This window comes from Balaenoptera acutorostrata, chromosome 1 (assembly GCF_949987535.1).
Source record: "Balaenoptera acutorostrata chromosome 1, mBalAcu1.1, whole genome shotgun sequence".
NCBI lineage: Eukaryota > Metazoa > Chordata > Mammalia > Artiodactyla > Balaenopteridae > Balaenoptera > Balaenoptera acutorostrata.
The window spans coordinates 132923253-132945821 of NC_080064.1; the positions used below are offsets into that span (position 1 = coordinate 132923253).

Below are 22569 nucleotides of genomic sequence, written 5' to 3' on the forward strand. Positions count from 1 at the left end.
TCATCCTTCAGGCAGCAACACCTAAAGGCTTGGGATTTCTTAACATTTATTTATTTGTTTGTTTGTTTGGCTCTGCTGGGTCTTAGTTGCGGCATGCGGGCTTCTCTCTAGTTGTGGCACGGGGACTCTAAAGCACGCAGGCTTAGTTGCCCCTCAGCATGTGGGATCTTAGTTCCAAGACCAGGGATCGAACCCACATCCCCTGCATTGGAAGGCGGATTCTTAACCACTGGACCACCAGGGAAGTCCCTTAACACTTTCTTACAAGACAGTTATGGCTTTTTTATGTGCGTTTTTTCCCAAAAATTTTTGGAACCCATTTATGTCCCTGGCTTGTGAAACTTCTTAGACTTACATGTAGACAGTGTATAAAATTATTTTTTCAGGGGCTTCCCTGGTGGCGCAGTGGTTGAGAATCTGCCTGCTAATGCAGGAGACACGGGTTCGAGCCCTGGTCTGGGAAGATCCCACAAGCCGCGGAGCAACTAGGCCCGTGAGCCACAGCTACTGAGCCTGCGCGTCTGGAGCCTGTGCTCCGCAACAAGAGAGGCCGCGATAGTGAGAGGCCCATGCACCACGATGAAGAGTGGCCCCCACTCGCTGCAACTAGAGAAACTCCTCACAGAAACAAAGACCCAACACAGCCAAAAATAAATTAATTAATTAATTAATTAATTTTAAAAAAAAAAGCACTAGGCTTCTACTTTCTAAAAAAAAAAAATTTTTTTTTTCATTTGTCTTAAATTTCTCTGTTCAAATTTCAAAGGGTGTCTCCTCCTATAAGTCATGATTTGGTAGGCAAATAACATCCACCTTCACCCTTAATAGTTTTATAGAAATGACTGTATCTCTTTCGAGGCTTCCTTCCAGGCTGTGGTGTTCTATTCTCTAATCCGTTTTCATAGGCCAGCTTCCTTTCCCTCTGATTCCTACCATTTTGGTTATTCCAGTTATCCTTCTGTGATCTAATTCCACTATAGCCTGGTTGTGAGGCAACCAATTCTGTACAAAGAATTCCAAACAAACACAAAAGCACTGGATTCTGTTCTCAATAACCTTCTAGATAATGCCCAGAATTCTGAACCAATGTCCTTCAGATACTACACATGGAACACCTTAGCTTGGGTGTACCATCTCAGGTACCTCGAACTTAACATGCTTCATATTTTCTTATCTACTTTACTTCCAAACCTGTTCTCACTTCTGTTTTCTCAGGGTATAGTTACTAGAAAGAAGAATCCACTCAAGGCAGAAGCCTCCCCCCACCCCGCCAGTTTTCTTCCCCTTCCATTGTCCAACATGAATTTACTAAGTTCTGAAAATCTCTCTAGTCAGAACCGTCACCTCCTTGGCACAGTCACCACCCTTAGTCTAGACCCTCATTTTTCACTATTACCACAAGAGCTCCCCATGCTCAGCCTCTGTAGTTTAGCCTGAATCCTGCTACCAGAATTTTATAAACACACACACACACAAAAGTGTGTTTGGTGGGAGCCCTATATCCCTTTTCAGAAGCTCCTTAATTTGCCATTGACTCCAGGATCCAGTAATTCAAGGTATTCACCACGCTCACACCTCAGCCTCTCACCGCAGCCCGTCCATTCTGCACTCCCCTCTCCTGCCAGGATGAATCAGGCCCTGTGCACCTGGACATACACACTGTTCACTCTGGTTGGAATATTCTTCTCCCCACAGTCACCTCTTTTCTCTTTGAACTGAATCTGCTGCCCCACCCTGCACCCTCACATCCAGCCCGTAACACCCCATCCCCTGCCACCTCCACGGTGAACTTCTACAACCATCAGACTGAAGAGGATCAGGCCTCGGGGTAATTCCAAATACTATTGTGTGAAAGAGCTGAGCATGACAGCACAGGCACATTCATTCATCCCACTGAGGAAGTATTTTTGAAAGTGATTCAAATGTGGGCAACTCTCTGCTCACCAACGTGGACGCAGTTGCAATGTGAGTTCCCTAAAGTTGATCATCGGAAATCCATTCAAATAAGGGAAGTGTATAAAACATTAAAAAACAAAAGCTATTTTATACAACTCTTTACTATATTCAACCACTAAGCCCTGGCCCTTTTTCTCATGTGGACTAAATAATAATTATAAGCCAATTCTGGTCAGTCAAGGCATGCAGAGCAGTGGTTACCCTCTTGGGACAGGGCATGTTCTCCCCATAGTTCTAGCTGCCATTAGTCACACAAGGCATGCCAGCTTCACCTGCTCGGATTGCTGACCTGGCTCCTAAAGGTCTCTGCCACCTTGGCCCCCAAACCATCTTTCGCTTGCTTGAATCCCATCTGACCTCTAAGACTAAGCTCAAGTGCCATCTCCTCTAATAAGTATTTCCCCGTTACTCCAGCTAATTTGTCCTCCAGCCTCTTTGAATTCCCCCAACATTTTGCTTGTGTATTATGACACATCATACGCCCCTTGTAGCTAGTTGCATCCATGCTTCATTAAGAACCAAGTGGAAACTGTGAGTCAAGGTTAAGTGACCAATTCTGTGATCTCAGGCCACAAAACTGGACACAGCATCCAGGGTTCTAGGATTTGAGCTGTAGATAAATAACAGAGCCTGCATTTAGCTCACTGAAAAAGGTAAAAGTGACTTTATATGCACACACATACTCTTACTCTCTCTTCATGTCCCTTCTGTCTGCCTTCTGCTCACAGAAAAATCATAAGACAACTTGATGGATGTGTTGTTATTTTTTTAATAAACAGAAACCACATCACTTCATTTGTTACAGAGAATAATAATGAGAGGCAATAATTCAAGAGGGCCCCAGGAAGCTTTTTCATCGACAAAGTAACAGAAAGGATAAGCACCTTCACTGCCCAAGCCTATGGGTAATTTTTTTCTTTTGATCTCTGATCTCCCACCCACATCATTATGCCACTTCCAGAATGGAACTCTGCCTTCAAATCTCCTACTAGTTGGAAGGCTGGTCTATCAGCTTGTCTCAGTAACGGAATGGAGGTCCCTAACTCAGCTGAGGAACCTCGACAAGTCTTCTTTGATTTCAGCCTCATCCCAAGGCCCATGAATGTTTTCTTTAAAAAGCTGCAGGCGAATGAGGTAGAAAGGGCAGAGGCATGAGATGGAAACCAGCAGAAGGGCAAAGAGTATGGCTGCCACAGCACTAATGGACAGCAGGCCTCCCAAGGCTGAAAATGCAAAAAGCAGTGTGAGTCCCACATAGCTGCGGGGAGTACATGCCTTCAGTTTCTTCTGTAACATGGGCCATAGGGCAAAAATCTGGATGGCAAATGTCACCATGACGAAGGCATGTAGGGACCGGGGCAGGCGTGAGGCAAGGCAGACAGAAGCAAAGATGGCCATGTTCAAGGACAGTGTGCTGGATACAATGGCAGCATTGGCACCATAGTCAAAGAAGATGAGGTGGCCTAACAGCATGAAGACTGACATGGCGTAGATGGTGTCAGTGCTGACGGACTCTGTCAGAGTCTTCAGCACCGGTGAAAAGCCATACGTGAAAGTTATGAAGACTAGGGCACTCTTCAAGTCAGCCCACCGGGTCCGCCCACTCTTCTTCCGTCCTTCACCTCCATCAATGAGATCAAACAAAACATAGCCAATCAGTGAAGAAGCCAGGCCGGTCCCAAAAAGCCAATGGGGAGCCAGAAGACCCTCATCCATATACCACCAGATAACCACAAAAACACAGACACTGCACAGCTGCTGTATCACCACACTGGACTCAAATACCACAGCCCAATATTGGTATTTCCGGGCATAGACGTTCTTCCGGAGCTCTTCCAGGAAGCTCTGATCCACGTAGTTATCAGGAAAAGGCTGTCGCTCATACAAGACCTTCTGCCACCTGGCCTCTTTGGTGTTAGTTACAGGCTGGGCACACATTATCCTTTCGCTCAAACTCAGGCCAGTTCAATCTCCCTTGCAGAAGTCCATGTGGTTCTCGATCTTTATAAAGTTTTGAAATAAAACCTCTCTGGAAATTCCATGCTGAGCTGTGGTTGATATTGTACCGACCTTCCCTTGCTTTCAAAGGTAGCAACCCAGGCTAGGCCTACAGTAGATGAGTTTGTTCTCTGAGGCAGAACAATACAGCTAAGTTCCTAGAAGAAGAGAGACTATGAATCTATGGAAGTTGTGAAAGGTCAAGGGTAGGACTGAGTTAAAATCAAACCAACTTATTGCTTTATTAGAAGTTTATTAGCAGTCTGAACAGAATACACATGGTGGCCATCTTATAATTATGGATATTAAAATTTCATTTCAGATTTTACATTATAATCCCTTGTCAGCTATCACTTATGGAGTGCTTACTATGTGCTAAGAGTGTTACGTAGCTTCTTTCATTTAACCTCCACGACCTTGCAAATTAGTATTAACCTCACTGTAACTAGTAAAAAAGCTGAGATTCAAAGTGCTTAGGTAACTTTAGCCCAAGTTAACAGTGGTAAATAGTGGATCCAGATTCAAATGAAAATTCTGCCCCAAAGCCTGTGCCTCTAAACCAGTTAACTCAGGAGTTCACATCCTTGAGGTCTATAGATGGGCTTCAGACCGTTCAAAAACCCTATCAATGCATATTTGTAGTTGTAATTTATGCAAATTTCTAGGGTTAGGTTCCAAGCTTTCATTGGGCTCTCAAAGGCATCTGTTACTTAAACAAAAAAGTTACCGGTCTAAAGACAAAAGTAAACCTCACGATACAGAAAGATATGAGCTTTTTGGTTTATCTAACCAAAACCAAGGACTCAAGATTCTTAATCCCTTAACTGAGCTTAACATCCTTTAAAGAGCTATCATCCTGCTTATTAACGGCGAAACTCGGGAGGATCAAAGATAATGATACCCTTTTCACAATGGGAAAACTATGAGTCAGAAATACCAAGGCCATGCAGCAAGTCTGCGAGGAAAATTCTTATTGCCCGACCTTATTTCTTCCATGGAGAGCACGACAGGTTTTGCATCACAAGCCAGACACCCTGAGAGCCCCCCTCACTACAGCAGGGACCCCAGCCCGGGGATCTCACGGCCGCCGTGGGGGCTGGAGGGTCAGAGGCGCCGAAAAGGGCAACGCCCGCCCGCAGGGCGGGGGACGGGGCGGGGGTGGGGCAGGGTAGGGTGTCCCCGCGGGCGCCCTACTCCCCCTCCCGGGCCTCCCCCGCCCGCCGCCGCCCCTCACCCAGCCTCGGGCCTGCGGGGGGTGGCGGAGGAGGTCCGGAGACACTGACCCCCACTCGGAACCCACCTGCCCGCGAGCTCCTAGGGGTGCGCGGCCCGGGGGAGAGCGGCAACTCGCCTCCTTCCCCATCCGGGGCGCCGGGGTCGTGTCAGCGGCCGACCACTTCCGGGGCCGCCACAACCTCCGCGGCTAGAGCGCCCTTCCTCGGCCTTCGCGGCCACGAGGTCGCTACTGCCCCCTCCTGGCCGCTCAGAGGAACTCCCGGCTCCTGTCCCGGAAAGAACGCTCTGAGCCAGGAAAGCCGATCCTCAACGGGGAGACTGGGACGTGGCGTCCGAAGGGCAAGGGAGAGAGGCTGGGCTGGGAGAAGAGAGATTATAACGGCTACTTTGATGGAGCTCCTATTATGAACTCAGGTCCTCAGCTAGGGACTTCCCATGCATCCGTGCATCCAGTGGACACATATTCACTAAATATCTACAAGTATCAAGCACTGTTTTAGGTGCTAGTGATACAGCGGTGAACAGAACAGACAAAAATCCCTCCTCTCATGAAGCTTTCTGTCTTGTGCATTGACCTGTAAAGTGATGATATCGTCCTCCTTTCACGGAAGACAAAACTGAAGCTCAGAGAGGTTGTGATTTTTCCAAGGCCACACAGTTGGGAAGTGGATTAACCAAGATTAATATCCAATTGTCTATAGCTTCAAAGTGCAGTTCTTTCCTCTGCCTCCTAGAAGGGATGAGGATGGAGGGCCCCATGACTGAAAACAGCCAGACACGTTGAATAGGTGGCTGTTAATGTTCAGCTGAGGTCATGGAAATACAAGCAGATACATGAACAGATGGGAGTAATGAAGAAGCAAAGGGGTAGAGTAGAACACAAGATGTAGTGGACACAAAAGTCAGAAAACCTAAATCCACTCACTAGCTGTGTGACTCAGCAAATCACACTGCCTAAGCTTTGATTTCTTCATCTGTAAAATGGAGATAACACTATTTCCTCTTGGCTACTTAATGGGAGAGTCAACAGGGTCAAATATGAAACAGAAAAATGCTTTGTAAAGTGTTGACTGCTGTGTACCTGCTATTAGCTTACTTTGATCATCCTAATGACGGAAATAGCCAAGTGCAATAAACCCTGCAGGTTTCTGTTCCCAGATTTGACAAGATTCCATGGTTTAGTGAAGCCAGCCTCATAAACAAGCCATTAGTGCTCAGCCTCCCGAAAAGGTAATAGCTCAGCCACTGAGGGCAAAGGTTTCAAGCAAAGTCTCATGGAAGATGATTTCTTAAGAGTTAGGGGCAATCATCTGAGGGGCACAGCTGATCGGTTGAGAGACATAAGTCAAGTGCTCAAAACCCAGAAAGGGCCAGGGTTTCTAAGACAAAAGTGAGCCCTGAGAATTGGCCTGGCTGGAGGAGATAAGACCTCAATTAACCTCCCTCTGTACCACCACCACTTAACAATGCAAGAGAATTTTGCCCATGGACACTGCCTTTCAAAAGACTTCTGTCCTCTTCATCATCTTTTCTCCCTGCTTTAGTCTGAAGTTTTAAAATTTTAACCATCAGAAGTCTAGAACCATAAATTCCTGTCTTTACAGAGTAGCAACTTCCTATATTTAAACTTTGAGACAATCTCCTCCAATCTCACCAGTCCTGCCCTTTCAAACCAACTGCTATGGAACACGTTTCTATTTTTCAAAATTGGGGAAATTCATGTGTAGGGAGCTGCCACTTGAAATAACTGGGTTTCCTCATTCCTCCCCCCTTTTTGATCCCCAGGTGTAGTGATACACCCCAAGGGGGGATGAAAGGAAGGGTGAGTGTGAAAGCTAGAAAGATTATGCTCTCTGAAAACAGTCTTTCCTCCTGTTGGTAACTGTCACGTACCCTCCTGCCCATGGATAAATGACTCTCCATGAGGGATATCCCCTCCACATCCCCACTTCAATAACATGTACCTTTGCCTTGTCTGCTGCAGTTTAAAACACCACATTCTCAGTAAGCAGCTAAACAGTTTTGTGTATTTTCAGAGCACCTATGAAGTGTTTGTTGTTCGATTCTGGGTTGTTTTTTTTTTTTTCCATATCTTTGAATATATCTAAACTCTAGCTAATGTCTTAGTATAAAGCAGGCAATCAGAGATTGAATAAACTCAAAGGCTTATTTACTAAATAAAAACACAGGTAACATAGTTCTTATTAAAAGTTGTTAGCAGTTCAAGGATCACCATGAGTAATGACAATTTAGCACCTTTTAATTGGGGGCAGGGTACAAACTCACATAACAGTGGTAGTCAGATGGTCGGCATAAATGAATAGAGCTGGCCGAAGGGAACTGTAGTGAAGGGGAGGTCACCTCCCTTCAGGACTGGGACTGCCTGCAGGTATGTGACCCCAGTGGCCAGATCTGCTGGGTTTTCCAACAATAGCAGAAATCTGGATTTTCGTGTGAAATGGCTCCTGTCTGACATCGAAATAGGGTAATATCCCACTATCCCATCCCACCCCAGCCCCTTAGACTTGCCCCTGCAGCCAGGAGCAAAGCATCCCTATGCATGGCTCTCTCACCCCCAGCTCCCTTTTTCCTTGATTGTACAAACCTCTGGTAGGAGGTGGGGAGGGGACTCAGGGTGGGGGGCTTGAAAAAGGCGGGCCCAGAGCACAACTGATCACCCTCAGAACTTGCTCGCTTTCATAGCCAGGTCCCCGAGTGTCAGAGGGGATGGCCAGCTGAGAAGGGAAAGAGTAGTTTTTCCTGCAGCCAGACATGCTTGAGCTAGTTGCAAGGAGAAATTACCTCACATGGTCTGCTGAAGCTCCACTCATGTCTGTACTGGGAGGATTTGGGCAGCAATCTCAACTCTTGTTAAGAGACATGGTGCTTATCTACCTCGCAAGAATTCTAAAACGACTGGACAGCACCTGTGAGGTGCCCTGAGCTTTCAGAAGGACAAGATAGGAATGGAAAGTCTTTTGCAAGGATGCTTCAGGTATCAACAGTTCCTAAGGATTGGAAACTCTTCATGTGGCCAAAGCTCTGAGTTCCAAGCTGTTTATTTTTGGCAAAACCGTTTTTTGAGAACTTGGTTAGAAAGTTCTGAATGTGCTTTAAGTATTACCTAGCTTTGGACAAGCAATTCCAACACAGAGCAGTCTGAAAAAGAGAAAGGAACATTTAGCGAAATGTGCTCAGAGCACCCCTAATTGTGAGCTCTGGAAACACACCTACAGGCTTGGAGGAGGTGAGACCTGGGTCTGAAGATCACTGCCTACAGACCACTTCCTTCCAGGAGGTCTCTCTCAGGTTGGCCTGACTGTGCTGAAGCCACACCCATCATCAGTCTCGAAAGCCCTCAGGTCACACCGGGTCCTGTTTGTTTGAGATTATTGTGTGCTGAAGCAGTTCTAAAGTGGCCTCTGGTCTCTCCTGGTCAGCATTTGGATGTCAAGTCCAAGGCCAGCTGTTCACATGTCAAAGACAAAGGCAGTGAAGGAGCTGGGTCAGACCTGCCTCCCCGCTCTCCCAGGGCCCAGGAAAATGGTGGGAGAAATAAAACAATAAATGCCTCATGAACACCAAACTCCCTGTGCATGCCTTTGTTATAAATGAACAAGGGACAATGAAATCTTTCCTCATAAGAGAGGAGAGGTGTTGTTGGCAGAACTACCAGCGTTCCGAGTGAGTTTCCATTTCTAGGGAGGCCGGGGCAGGCACAGGGCTGTACACACAGGCTGTTTACAATGCTCAGGCCGCCTGCACAGCCTGGCTTCTTACGCTGTAATAAAATGAACCACAGCAGCCAGCAGGGCCTGTCACCCTGGGAAGAGAACTGATGTTACCTCTGCAGCATCTCTGCCTCACCTTCTGCCTGGAAAGAAGGAATGTTCCAGAGGAAAAGTGTAGTTGGAAGGAGATGTTTCATGGGAGGAAATGGGTGGATTGTTTCAGGGTGCAGGGACAGAAACTGAGAAAGCAGGGCAGGCAGGAGAGGACTGCTTTTGTTAAACATCAGTTAAATATCCATCTGCTTTTCTGAACAATTATTTTCTTGCCTTGTTTGCACACTGTCTCTGACAATCTAGAACTGGCATTGGTTAGTTCAAAACCAAAGGGGCAGAGAAGCCAGAGTGACTAAAGAGGGAAAATTTTGTGGCAGCTCCACAATGACCTGGGCCCTCCAGGATCGGAGTGGGGAGCAACTCCTTGGGTGTCCCTAGGGTTCTCTCTGAAACAGCCAAGAGCCTGGTTCTTCAAACCGGGGACTACGGTTCTAACTTGCTCTTGTTTTGATTCCTCAGATATCCTCATTCGTCTGCCACTTTTCTGGTTTCATCCAAGAAGGATATGAAATTGCCAATTTTGTTCCAAGCTCCAAATGTCTTATCTAAGGTACTCAATATTTTTTTTTATTTGAAAAGAAACCTGGAACTTTCCTGGTGGTCCAGTGGTTGGGAATCCACCTTCCAATGCAGGGGACATGGGTTCGAGCCCTGGTCGGGGAACTAAGATCCCACATGCCGCTGCAGGCAACTAAGCCCACGCGCTGCAACTACTGAGCTCGCACTCTGGAGCTCACGCACCGCGACGAAGACCCAGTGCAGCCAAAATAAAAATTTTAAAAAAAGAAAAAAAACCCATGGCTAGTTCTAGAATGACAGAAAATTTGGGTACAAAGCCATTTCCTATCTCCTTAACACAGCCCTGAGTCTGGATCATCGTCAGTGTTTAACAGAGATTTGTTGAAAGATGTGAATGAACCCCTCTTCTGCACCCTGTCTTGAGTGTCTTAGAGCTCCGTCCACTAGAACTAAGAATCGGGTTAGAATCATCAAAAAGGGAACCCCCAGGGCTTCCCTGGTGGCGCAGTGGTTGAGAATCTGCCTGCTAATGCGGGGACACGGGTTCGAGCCCTGGTCTGGGACGATCCCACATGCCGCGGAGCAACTAGGCCCGTGAGCCACAACTACTGAGCCTGCGCGTCTGGAGCCTGTGCTCCGCAACAAGAGAGGCCGCGATAGTGAGAGGCCCGCGCACCGCGATGAAGAGTGGCCCCCGCTCGCCGCAACTAGAGAAAGCCCTAGCACAGAAACGAAGACCCAACATAGCAATCAATCAATAAATAAAAACCTTTAAAAAAAAAAAAAAAGGGAACCCCCCAAAATTCATATTGAGGGATCTTCCCTGAGACCTTCAGAGACTGCTTCTAGCCTGTGTCCACAACGAACCCTTTTCTGCAGTCTCTAACCCCCTACCCCACCCACCATGAACCCCTCTGTCTCCCACCTACAACCCCCTAAACCCATGGAATTTCGCGTTAAGAGCTCGTGATCTCCCCTTCACCTCACGGAAACCTGCCACGACTGGCTGCCGAGTGACACTCCGGGACGCTGCGCTCCAGGAGGTGGGGGGGGGGACCCACATCAGGGGTGCTTGTGCAGCGAGCATCTGCCCCAGGTGGAGGCAGACAGAGGACTCTCGGGGATGAGAGCAGTTTCTCCACCCGAAAGATCACAAGTCACACAGCCAGGGCCACTGAAGGCAGCGCGCGAAGCGGCGTTCCGAGAGCCCCTGGCGCAGTGCCCACTCGCAGCCAGAGCCAAGTGTGAGCCGCGGTGGGGACGAGCCCCCGTGTCAGGGGATAAATGCTTACAGAGCCCTCGTGTCGCTTGGCTGAACGCAGATACGGAGATAAGTCAGATGCCACCCACACAAATGAGTGTGCGGACGGCCAGGTACGCCACCGCGGAATAAGAGAGAGAGGGGCAAAGTACGGGCGAGAGGAGGTGGGAGGAAAGGTCACCTGCGGCCTGGGGGAGGGGCGAGCGGAGACGGGGCGAGGGAATGATTCAAGAGGAAGCGGCATCTGCACTGGATCTGGAAGATATTCTTTCCACAAGCGGAGGAACAGCCGGGGGAGCAGAGACAGGGAGACCGAGCGTGCGGGCGGAACATCAAGGAATCAGGCCGGCAGGAGCCCTGGCTGAAGTGGGAGGGACCTAAGGAGGGGGGTGGACCCCGCCCGGGCACAGAGGGGACGTGCCAACGTTCCCGGTTTACAAGCACAGAAGTGGCGGAGTCAGGGCTGTGCTTGAGAGTCAAGCACGAATCCCCCTAACACCCTAGACTGGACGGGCAAGTGGGTAAGAAATGCACGGAGGGGCCTGAGCGGAGACAGGGCTGACCCCTCTGTTGCTGCAGAGCCAGCAAGAAGCCTTCTAGTCACTCGTCTCTGAACTTCTTACTGAGACAGGCTCTCCCCTGCTACCGAGCGCCTCCTCGTCCGGGTCTGCTCTGGGTCTCAGTACACCGTGCCATCCTAGGCACTAAGGTTCTGAGGCGGGGGAGGAAAGCGGGTCGAGCGAGAGGCACCCCCTTCAGCAGAGCTTAGAATTTCACGGCTGCAATACTCACATACGCCCACTAGATGGAAGCCAAGAGCAACAGCTTCCGCGGCCTGGCCAATAGGCTGAGCCCGCGGGGACTGGTCTCTAGGCGGATCCAGGCGGTCGCAAATCCATCGCTCCTGCTGGGACAGGAGACTCCGGTACCTCATGAACCCCTAACCCTCACCATCACCCTGTCGGGGGCTGACCCTCCACCAGAGGAAGAGAGAGAGAGAGAGAGTCGCTCTTGCTGATTGGAAGGGCTAACAGGTGTAGGGGAGAAAAAAGTTTACTGTACCTTTGCCGTCTTAGGGTTTGGGGCTGGGCCTGAGATTAAATTGACAGACAGAGTAACAGGAGAAAAGCATGTAAATTTATTTACTAGAAGTTTTATGTGACACAGGACCCTTTATAAGGAAATGAAGACCCAAAGTGGCAAAACCTGAATGTTTTTATAGTAGGTTAAAAAAAGAGGGGCAATTGTGGAAAAGTAACTAAATTGTGGGGAGGCTAAAGGAGGATAAGAATTATTTCGAAAAGGTCTGTTTGTACAGAATTCTCTTGGCTTCAACTTCTTGTCCTTGAAGATAAGAATGATGCTTTCCTCCCGGTATTAGGACATCTCCCATTTGGGGTTTTTTCTCCTGATTTTCGGAAGAAAAGGAGGAGGGTCAGAGCACCCTTCTTGCACCTGCTGTTTTTTCCAAGTGTCTTAGCTCAAGATGATGCTGAGGCCAAAGTGGCAGATTTGGGGGAGGCATATTCTGCCACCCTTCATAGGGACCTGGGATCCCTGTTCCACTGGGGCACCTGGCAGCTGCCTCACATCAGATCCTTGTCTGCCACACAGACCTCCTTAGATCTGAATGCAGCCCCCAGAGTTGGCTGCGAGCACGAGGCCTGCATGTGTGCGCTGCTCCTTTCTAGAGAGAAACTGTGTTGTACCTTGTGGGAGTGGAATGCACTATCTCTTATCTCTTCCTACTCCTCCAAATCAGGGACCTGTTGGGAAGCTGTGGTAGCCCTGCAGCCAACTAGAGGTCCTGGCCCCAGGGCACAGGTGCAAAGGTCCTGCCACCTGGCTCCCTTCCTCCTCACCATCACAGGTCAAAAGGCAGAACTTCGAACATCCACATTCCAAATGGCCTTTCTGTCCTGCCCAGGAGCACTCCCAGGGCAGGGGCGAGTCTCTGTGTGACTGGAGCAGGATGCCTTAGTGAATAGCCAGAGAGACAGAGAAGAAACAGAGGCTCAGAGACAGAAAGACAGGGAGAGGGAGACAAAGAGCAAGACAGCAGAAGCCAGAGACACATAGAGAGGTCAGGGGACAACAGACACCAAAAAGGAAACAGAAGAGGAGAGTCGGAGCTACCAAAGAAGAAAAACAGAAAATGAAGACAGAGAAATGAGGCCTCAACATTTCCCCATTTAAACACCTGTGGAGCAGCTTCTTTACTAGGCAGGGCTTTCACCTGCCTTTTCCAGGCCTTGACTCAGGACTCCTCCGGATGCCGTGAAAGAAGAAAGCGAACCATGATAATTGGATACTTGAGGTCGGGAGGTGACTTAGAGCTCACGGACAGGCAGAGCCAACGTGGGGCTGATCGGGGAACTGCAGGGGGAACCCCTGGAGCCTCTTTGCCTGTTTGCAGGGTTGGCTGTGACCAATTCTTTGAGGAGAATAAAGTGCCCCCCACTCCCTCCATTCCTGCCCCCAGCCCCGGCTACTCTCCTTGACTGGCTTTGTTGTTCCAGCCTTAACGAGTCAGGGGAAAGAGGAGAGCATTGTTTATGTTGCTTTTGGCAGACCTGTGACAAAAAGCCCCGGGTGACAACACTGCAGTGGAGTGGGAACACATATGGGAGGCGACTTCCGGTTTTCTCACCACTGAGAACTCTATTATTATTTTCTCTCATTGACTCTCAGTTTTTGAAAATTCACGACCACCAGGGAAACATCCTCACATACTCCCCATCCCTCCTCCTGTTGATCAAACACATACAACAACAGGTACAACGTTTAAAGGGAAGTACTGATGCGTACCACTGACCTGAAATCATGATCTAAATGTAAATAATGATATAAATAATGAAATAAAAACCAAGTTTAACAAGTCTGGATGGCAAGTACATGGCTGTCGATCATTTCGTGTATGTTGGAAATTTTTCCTAGTGAACAGCAAGAGTATTTTTAAAACTATGTTCTGCTTTGTTCTTTAATTGAGATGGTTGATGTTGTCAGAGAGCAGGAAAATGTGTTGTTATGATAGGGGTTTTTTTGTTTGAATATTGAAAACAGTTCTCCGACCACTACTTTTTGGATCCTAAGGGATGCAGGAATCATTATGTCCTGATATGGACCCTAAGAGTCCACTCTCTTCCTGAGAAAAGGTAGTCTTTCTTTGACCCTTGATGCAAAGAACTTTCTGGCTGATGGAAACTAAATGTACGTGCTATTGGACAAATCTCTTAACCTTTCTGGGCCAGTTTCCTCACCGTGTTCAATGAAAGAGTTGAAGTAGGTGACTGACGAGGTGCCTCCCAGTTAAGGCAGGAGAGGGAAGGAGGAAAGGAACAGAGGCGTTGGGCGAGATCAGAGGCAGATTTGTTGGTGCCCCTCGACTCATGCTTGTGATGGCTATTTTTAAAATTGCCATCTGGTGCTTACATTTTTCAGTTTTTGTTATGTGGACAGGTGTGTATGTGTGAGAGAGAGAGACAGAGACAGAGGAGAGGAAGAGGGAGGGAGAGGGAGAGGGAGAAACAATTCTGTTTCTTTCCCAAAGATTCCAGGAGGCCAAGGACTTGGGCCACGAGCCGGAGCTTAGGCACCTGAGCAGACATGCAGCTCAGGTATGAAGGTGTTTCCAGGTGTGAAGTGTGGAGAGCAGGCTTCGGCTTCTGGGGCCCGGCTGAGCTCTGCGTCATGCCTTGGCCTGGCTCTCCTGTCACACTGCCATCTGCTCTCCTGGGGACAGCTGCTGGGGAAACGAGAACCCCATGAACGTTTCCGAGCCTCCTTTCTTGGTGGCTCTGACTGTACAGATGATAACAGCTGGGGGGCCTGTGCTCAGAACCACCGGCCAGTTCACTCTCCATTCCTGCTAGTGTGCTGAGCGGGCCCGAGGGAAGCCGGGAGTGAGAAGGACGTGCTGCGGAAGGACAAGGCCTTGCTTTCAGGGCTGAGGAAGGAAGCTGAGGCCCAGGAAGAACACAGAATCCCAAACTGTCTGCGTCGGCTGCTTTGTAGACCGGCCAGGCAGGATCGCCCATCACGGCTGCCTAACAAACACATTGCACAGACAGCCCCAGGGCCCTTGCCCGCCTCTCCAAGTGAGGAGGGATGCACTGGCTCTTCTCAGGGTTGAGGCTTTGGCTGATGACGAGTCTCAAGTGGAGTCACTGCCACTTTCCTGGCAGAGGTGACTGAAGCCACATATCAAAGACTCTTTCTTCTCACCATAGACAGCGTGGGCAGGATTAGAGTTGGCCTCTGGCCTATTGGCCGCAGAAACCAGCAGCACCAGGGGGATGGGAGGCCCAGGGCGTTTCTGTGACTGACCACAGCCAAGTCTTTCATCACCAGGTCTGGAGCCGATCAATTTGCCTCCAGCCTCTGCGTTTCCTAAGAATTCGGTACAGATGAATTTGTTGCACACAAATGTCCTGTAATGTTTCCCTGAGGACAGTGCTGTTATAATAGTGATCTTCACACATGTGTGTCTTGTAGGGATTTATGGACATACATGTATGCTGGTCATGTCTCTGTTTATACCTGATAGCTTAAAACGCTCACACTGATTCATTCATTCGGCCAACACGTGTTGAATGCCTACTGTGTGCCGATTCCGAGACAGGTTCTAGATTCCTGTCCTATTTCAGGTCAGTGGTGTTCATCAGTACTTCCCTTGGAAACTTGTACTTGTCGTTATACATGTTTGATCAACATAAACAGGAGAAGGACTTAGGAGTACGCACGGTAGTTCCCGTGGTGATCACGAGCTTTCAAAACTTGAGTCAAGGGGAAAGAAATAATAAAAAGAGTTCTCGGTGGTGAGAAAATTGGAAGTCAGCCTCTTATACATCCAAACACGTGTGAGATACATTCTTGTTCTTAAAGAACTCTCAGCCTGGGGCTTCCCTGGTGGCGCAGTGGTTGAGAATCTGCCTGCCAATGGAGGGGACACAGGTTCGAGCCCTGGTCTGGGAAGATCCCACATGCCGCGGAGCAACTAGGCCCGTGAGCCACAACTACTGAGCCTGCGCGTCTGGAGCCTGTGCTCTGCAACAAGAGAGGCCGTGATAGTGAGAGGCCCGTGCACCGCGATGAAGAGTGGCCCCCGCTTGCCGCAACTGGAGAAAGCCCTTGCACAGAAACGAAGACCCAACACAGCCAAAAATAAATAAATAAATGAATAAATTAATTAATTAATTAATTTTTTAAAAAAAGAATTCTCAGCCTGGCGGTGGAAACAAACACATTAAAAAAAAAAAAGAATAACAGTACAAATTGCTACAAGAGTTATAAATCTGTGATGGACCCCGAGAGGTGGGCACCCAGGTAAGGGGGTCAGGAGAAAGATTTTCTGAGAAAGAAACATCTAAGCTATATCATAAAGGGTAAGGAGTTAACAAGGCCAGATAGGGCAATATATATGGCATTTTTTCCCTCGGATTCCAAAGGATGACAGTCATTGTGGTGGGGGACTCTGGAGTCACAGGCTCAGCTGTCATTCACCTAGCAAGCTCCTGCCGTGCACCATGCGTGTTTGTTGCTTGGTTTGCCATGAACCCCGTGATTCCAGTCCCTGTGGGGTCTGGTGTATTCTTATGCAGAAACCAGAAGTCTGGAAAAGGTGGCAAAATCAACTGCAGGAAAGACAAGCATCTGCTTCTAACTCGGCTAAAACCAAACCTGCCTGAGAACCCTCCCACCCCACCTCCAGCATCCAGGCCTTCCTTATCCTTTCAAACCAAACAAAGATGCTGCTTCCAGAAGCCCTTCCTGATTCCTCACGTGGGACGCAGTCGCTCTCTTTGCTGAAGGCCCAAAAGCATCCTCACTTCTTCAGTGATACCTTGTGCATCCAGCCTTGAATCGCAGTTTCAGAACAGTGTCTTAGTCTCAGAACTGAAGGATGTGAGGGACAGAGGGAAAAGCCTGGGCCCCAGGAGATCCCACCCCCAGGGTACAGGGAAGATAAGGTAGGAGGTTGAATCAGCCCAGAAGAGTAAAGGAGTCAGCCCTGGGGGGTGGGAGTGGGGGCTTGATGGGCTTGATGGTGGGCAGGGTATGGGGGGGTCCTCTCCAGCCTCCCTCCTCCCTCCTCCCACAGACAACTGGCCGTTCCAGGCTGTCCTCACTTACCTGGAGCGGGTTGGCCAGGTCTTTCTTCCATGTTGTTGCACAGCGTTCCTAGGTTGGAATGCCGCCCCCCTCCTTGCTCACCACCTCCAACACCTACCTGAGCACCGCCTGTTCTTTCAACCTTCCTCAGACCCTTTCCTTGACGCCCCACTCCCACCAGATGAGCTCAGCGCCTCCCTTCCGCTCCCCTGTGGCCTCAGTATATTTCTGCCCTTCAACACCAGCACACTTCTTGGTACCCAGGCTGCTGGGTGGTGAGCAGCTTGCAGTCAGAAGCTGTGTCTTCTTTATCTTGGTGTCCCCAGTACATAGCGAATGGACAAATACATAAGTCTGTATTCTACACTGGTGTTCCTTTGGGCCAGAAACCTTCTTATTCACCTTTGTGACTCCATCACAGCGCCCTCTACGTGGTAGCCTCACGATGAAGGTTTGTTGCCGAGTGATAAATCTAGCCGTTCCCACTCATGCTTTCACATGCCAGCCCACGGCGTGGGGATACTGAGTTGATTCTTTGAAAATGGCCTGTAAATATGAAATGTATTTTAAATACTTGTCAAAAGAATCCAACGTGGTACATCGTTTACAGTCCTCAATCCCCAATAATGCCGCACGCAAGCAACACGTGTCTCTCACGAGACAATCCAGCAAAAGTCACCTTAGGAGCCCAGCCCAGGAACTCACTCCCCACGCTGCACAGACACATTCCTCCTCTTCCTGTTCCACACACCTCGCAGGGCAGCCCAGGAGCAGGTCAGGGCACAGGCGTGCACACCTGCAGTGATAGGTCGCCAACTCGACCACATGGAAGAGGAGCCTTCAGTTCCTGGAGACTGTCTGCTTGTCCCTGTGGGCCTCCTCTCCCCTGAATTCTATGCTTCCTAAGAACCTATCATCTCACGACTCTGGTGTCAGTGTGAATGGGGAAGGGTAAGAGAATCCCCAGACAGAATGTTAACCTCAAGCTGCCATTTGCTCCCTAACCAAGCTTTCATCAGTCATGCGAATGAGAAGCCTGTGTTTCAGGTGGAAACGCCCCGAAGCCCACTCTTCCACCCTTTGGCACAAGTGGAGTCAGAAAGAAAGCAGGGGTTCTAGTGAGCAGAAGGGGTGCCCCATTCTCCCTGCGCTGGTGGTTTCTTTGCCTCCCTCCTCTAGGGGAGAGAGGGGGCTCAGGGCCCACACACCAGCTCCGGTTCTGCCTAGGGCTTGATCGGCGGCTCCGGGGAGGTGCAGAAGGGCCACGTGGTGCTGGGCAGTGCAGGCTTGAGAGCTGATGTCAGGCCAAAGTGAAGACGTGAGAAAAGAGGGTAGAATTTCAGAGGGACCAGAGAAAGGAGGTTTGCAGAAGTCTCCTATTCATTCTTCTCAGGCCGTCAGAGGTCTTCAACTAGTCCAGATGGTGGAACTTTTGTATGAAATGTAGGAAGTGTGTCACCCACGAGAGAGCGCAGCCCCTCAGACTGGGTGCTCGGGTTGGAAAGAGGGACCTAGCTGGATTTCAGCCCACAGCCCCACCCCCGCTGCCAGCTGTCTTATTCCTGTTCCACTGTACACAGGGGCCCGAGGTCACCGTTTAGTCTGTGGCTCAACCCCTCCTGCCTAAACCCTCTCTGAATTTACCAGCCACAGACAAGCCTGGGTTTCATATCCACCGGGATGGGGCTGAGACCGAAGTGTCCATCTCTGTTTCATGGAAGAAATAACGGTTACTTCTCTCACCCCTCCACCCCTTACCCAGTTCTTTGCTGCCCCAGATTCCCCACCATTTCCTCACCTCTCTCTGTCTCTCTCTCTCCGCACAGGCCGGGGGGAACCAGAGAGACCCCACGCTGATCAGAAACAAGCAGCTGTGCTCCACGTGTCGAGAAATGAAAATGGTAGTCGAGGAGGATGGCAGACATGGGCGTGAGCATCCCCAGGGCACAGCCCTACCCCTTCCCCACCAAAGCCCAGCAGAGGGACCATGACGGGGCCTTGCAGGAAGGGCTGCAGATGAGCAGCTGCTGGTCCTGGGGACACCATCTCCTGACACGATATGCTAAATCTCCCCATTTGCAACAAACCAAATGATAAATGAACCAAGGCAGCTTGGGCCAGAGGGGAAGAGCCGAGATGAGCCACGCTGCTTTGGGCTCGTCGGGTAACCGCACCTTACAGAGGTGCCGGAGGTTATGGGCCTCTTCTCCCCCTTACCACGTCTCCAACACAACACTCCAGCATCACACCCATGAAACAAGCAGCTTCATCTTGGGGTTTGTCATGAATTCAGCCACGACCGCAGTGGTGGTGGAGCTGGGGAGAGATTCTTTGGTTCTTCCTGGCTATAGGGGTCGTTTGTAGCTGGTGGGGGGGATGGTGGGTGGGGGGAGTTTTAGGAAAAGAAAGGCTATCAAAGGGATGTGGGCGCCACAAGGACGTAGCTCTGCCATCAGAGCTGCTGAAGAAAGAGGCGTGTTTTGGGGGGTGCTGTACGTGTTGGAGCTAGGTCTTGGGTCAGTTTAGGGGGTAGGGTTAGGGGCCTTCAGAGCGAGCACCAGGCTGGATGGAAGGTTAATTTAGCTAAACGGTTAGGTTAGGGTTTGGGAAGGGTCTCTCCAATTCTAATAGCCTGTGATTCTCCTTTGACTCGGGGAGGAAGGTGGGGCGAGATGTGCAGAAAGAGGAAGGATAAAGAGTGGAAGACAAACGGGAGACACGAGAGAGGCTCCTTTGATGAGTTCATGGCAAAACTGCTTCCAGCCAGCAAGCAGTTTTCTGGGTTGTCATGTGGGATTTGGAAATGTAACTGAAGCTACCAGCAAAGCTGTACCTGGATGTCCCGATCTCTGTTCATGTCCTGCCTAATTAGGATCACCGTGTTCAGTATTAGAACTGACTGGGATCTGAGAAGCAGGGATTGGGATTTCTCCTGGTCTCATTCCTGGAATCACTGTGTCCACATTTAGAATGTGGCCTGACCCCAGGCCTAAGCGGGCCCTGGCCAGCTGGCTCACTTGGGACCTTGACAACTGTTCTCTTTCTCAAGACCTCTTTTCTGACCTTTGCTCTTGCCCAAACCTGCCCCAAGTGGAAGCACACACCGTGGTTTTACCATTCCTGCAGATGCCCAAAGGAAGGGCCTCAGACACAAAAGTGCCCAAGGGCCCTTCCCTACCATTGTCGGAACTGGGGCGCACACACCCTGGTGGGAAGTGATAGAAAATGAGCGTGAAATACCCGTGTCTCTCTATGTGCAGTAGCAGCTCCCCTTCCTTCTGGGGCGGGGACTGGGGAGGGGAGGGGCTGTCTGTCTGCTGTTGTCACTGAGACCCCTCCATTCTCTGCAGGGGGTTGAGCGGAGATATTGGGAAAGCATAAAAAGACTCCTAAAAATAGAAGGGACTTCCTCAACTTGATATAGGGTGTCTTACAAAAAACCCACAGCTAACATCGGACTTAGCGAGGAAAGACTGGATATTTTCCCCTAAGATCAGGGGACAAGACCAGGATGTGTGCTCTTGCCACTGCTGTTCGTCATTGTACTGTACCTTCTAGTCAGGACAGTTAAGGCAAGAAAAAGAAATTAAAGGTATCCTGATTAGAAAGGAAAGCATAAAACTGTATTTGCAGATGATGTGATTTTATATATAGAAAGTCCTAAGGGTTCCATAAAAAATCTACTAGAGCTAATAAATGAGTATGGCAGAGTCACAAGGACACAAGATCAATATACAGAAAATAATTTTATTCCTAGATATTCGCAGTGGACAATCCAAAACTGAAATTAAGAAAACAATTCCATTTATAAAAAGCATCAAAAAATTAAAATACTTAGGAATAAATTTAACAAGAGAAAGGAGAGAAGCAGAAAATGATGTTTTGTGTTTTTTTTAATTAACTTATTTATTATTTTTGGCTGTGTTGGGTCTTCGTTTCTGTGCGAGGGCTTTCTCTAGTTGTGGCAAGCGGGGGGCCACTCTTCATCGCGGTGCGCGTGCCTCTCACTATCGTGGCCTCTCTTCTTGTGGAGCACAGGCTCCAGACGCGCAGGCTCAGTAATCATGGCTCACGGGCCTAGTTGCTCCGTGGCATGTGGGATCTTCCCAGACCAGGCTTCAACCCGTGTCCCCCTGCATTGGCAGGCAGGTTCTCAACCACTGCGCCACCAGGGAAGCCCAGAAAATGATGTATTAATAACTCATATTAAATACAACTTGAGTTTGCTAAGGCAGTACGTTATTTCTTTAAATTAGAATGCAGTTTGGGGCATGTTCTACATGGGACTTTCTTCCATTGGTGCAACCAAGAACTATGATAATCCCAGATGATCTGAAACTATCCTTTAGCAACTATCCATAGCAAATACTATGAGTCATAGGTAAATCAAAGATTTAAATTAGGACACAGCTTTGTATCTGGTTATATCGGTTGTGGATTGAGAAATATAATAAGTAAAATGCTTAGGGAATGCTTTAGGGATGAGCTTCTTGAGTGGTTTCATTTTCTGGTTATAGTACACAGTTAGACAAAAAAAGTTGTTTTTAACCTCTTTGCCTGAACAGCTATGGAAACTACTGTAGAAACTATAATCTTCCTTTCTACCTTCATAAGAATAGTACAAGGCAGAGGATAGGAGATTTCTTCGATAACTTAGGCAGAACTAAATACAAATTCTCCATGTGGATGACATATCTAATTCATAAAGTATGGGAGATTGCACGTAAATTTTCTTGAGTCTAAGACAGCCTCTGCTACTTTATAGTGACTAAAATTACTGTTATCAGTTTGTTGTCATTTGCTGCTTTCTTATCAAGATCAAGTATATCAAAAATAAAATCCAGTCAAAGTTGGCTTAGTTGGATTTCAGGGTTTTTTCTGCATTTAACTACCAGACCGGGAAGAAGGACTAAGTTTTCACTTTATTAAAAACTCAAAACGTGGAGTCACCCCAGATACGGCACCAAGATTGGTGGACTTGCCTTGCGGTAGATGGTTGAAATGTAAACATACAAGTCACCCTTCCATATGACTAAACAAAAAAGTTATATGTGATCTAATGGCAATCTTTAATTTGTTTTCCTCTACAGAGAGCAGTAACGTGAGAAAATAAATAGGTCTTTTTGTAACCTTAGATGACAGCAGGAGTTGTTATATTTCCCTGTATGAGCTCAGAGCCATTTGTACAAACTAAAATATAGGACTCAGATGCACCAAAACCACGTCCTGGCCCAAGCAGACAGGGCTAGTGGAAGAAATGTGTATTTGAGCAGTACAGACTCCAGCACTAGTGACATTTACCGCCCCCCGACTCTATACTTTTTAAGTGCTCTTCTATTGGATCACAATAAAAGTCATTCTAAAAAGTATTCCTTACAGACTTTAAATGGAAAACTGTAATTTCTGAGCCAAAGGTACTCTTCTGTGAAAGAGACTTTTGAAATGTTTTGTTCCAATTTATTTATCTTGTAAGTTTGGTACTTTAAAGAAAGTCTCAAATCCTGAGTCATTAATTGTATGTTTTTTTAAAACAAACTCTTATTCCTTTAAAGCTAAGACCGAAGGTTGAACCAATCCTAAAATCATGTCAATCCCAGACAGAAGTATCATTAGATTGGTCTTTTTTTTTTTTTTTTTTCAGTG

At 48.4% G+C, this 22569-nt stretch overlaps 2 protein-coding genes across 4 annotated transcripts in view; one reads left to right on the forward strand and one right to left on the reverse strand.

Moving 5' to 3' along the window:
* Nucleotides 1-2715: 2715 nt before the first annotated feature.
* Nucleotides 2716-5388, reverse strand: PIGC (phosphatidylinositol glycan anchor biosynthesis class C). Of its 3 annotated transcripts, none has more exons than XM_007165328.2 (2): nucleotides 5255-5388; nucleotides 2716-4112 (listed from the first exon to the last, which is right to left on the reverse strand). In XM_007165328.2, the coding sequence occupies exon 2, from the start codon at nucleotides 3892-3894 to the stop codon at nucleotides 3001-3003; it is 894 nt and encodes a 297-aa protein (XP_007165390.1). In that variant the 5' UTR covers nucleotides 3895-4112; nucleotides 5255-5388; the 3' UTR covers nucleotides 2716-3000. The 3 variants fall into 3 exon arrangements, with proteins under 3 accessions (XP_007165390.1, XP_007165391.1, XP_057401402.1); XM_007165329.3 differs by lacking the exon at nucleotides 5255-5388 and adding an exon at nucleotides 4937-5151; XM_057545419.1 differs by lacking the exon at nucleotides 5255-5388 and adding an exon at nucleotides 4892-4909.
* C1H1orf105 (chromosome 1 C1orf105 homolog) overlaps nucleotides 4899-22569 on the forward strand; it is a 21453-nt gene continuing 3782 nt past the window's right edge. Inside the window, 5 exon segments of the mRNA XM_007165373.1 lie at nucleotides 4899-5057; nucleotides 6335-6420; nucleotides 9495-9585; nucleotides 18753-18825; nucleotides 21224-21307. Of these exon segments, the coding sequence (XP_007165435.1) occupies nucleotides 4899-5057; nucleotides 6335-6420; nucleotides 9495-9585; nucleotides 18753-18825; nucleotides 21224-21307 (493 nt within the window).

Bases quoted from the DNA above. Each gene is read 5' to 3' on its own strand.
- PIGC (XM_007165328.2), bottom strand. From the start codon at position 3,894: ATGTGTGCCCAGCCTGTAACTAACACCAAAGAGGCCAGGTGGCAGAAG.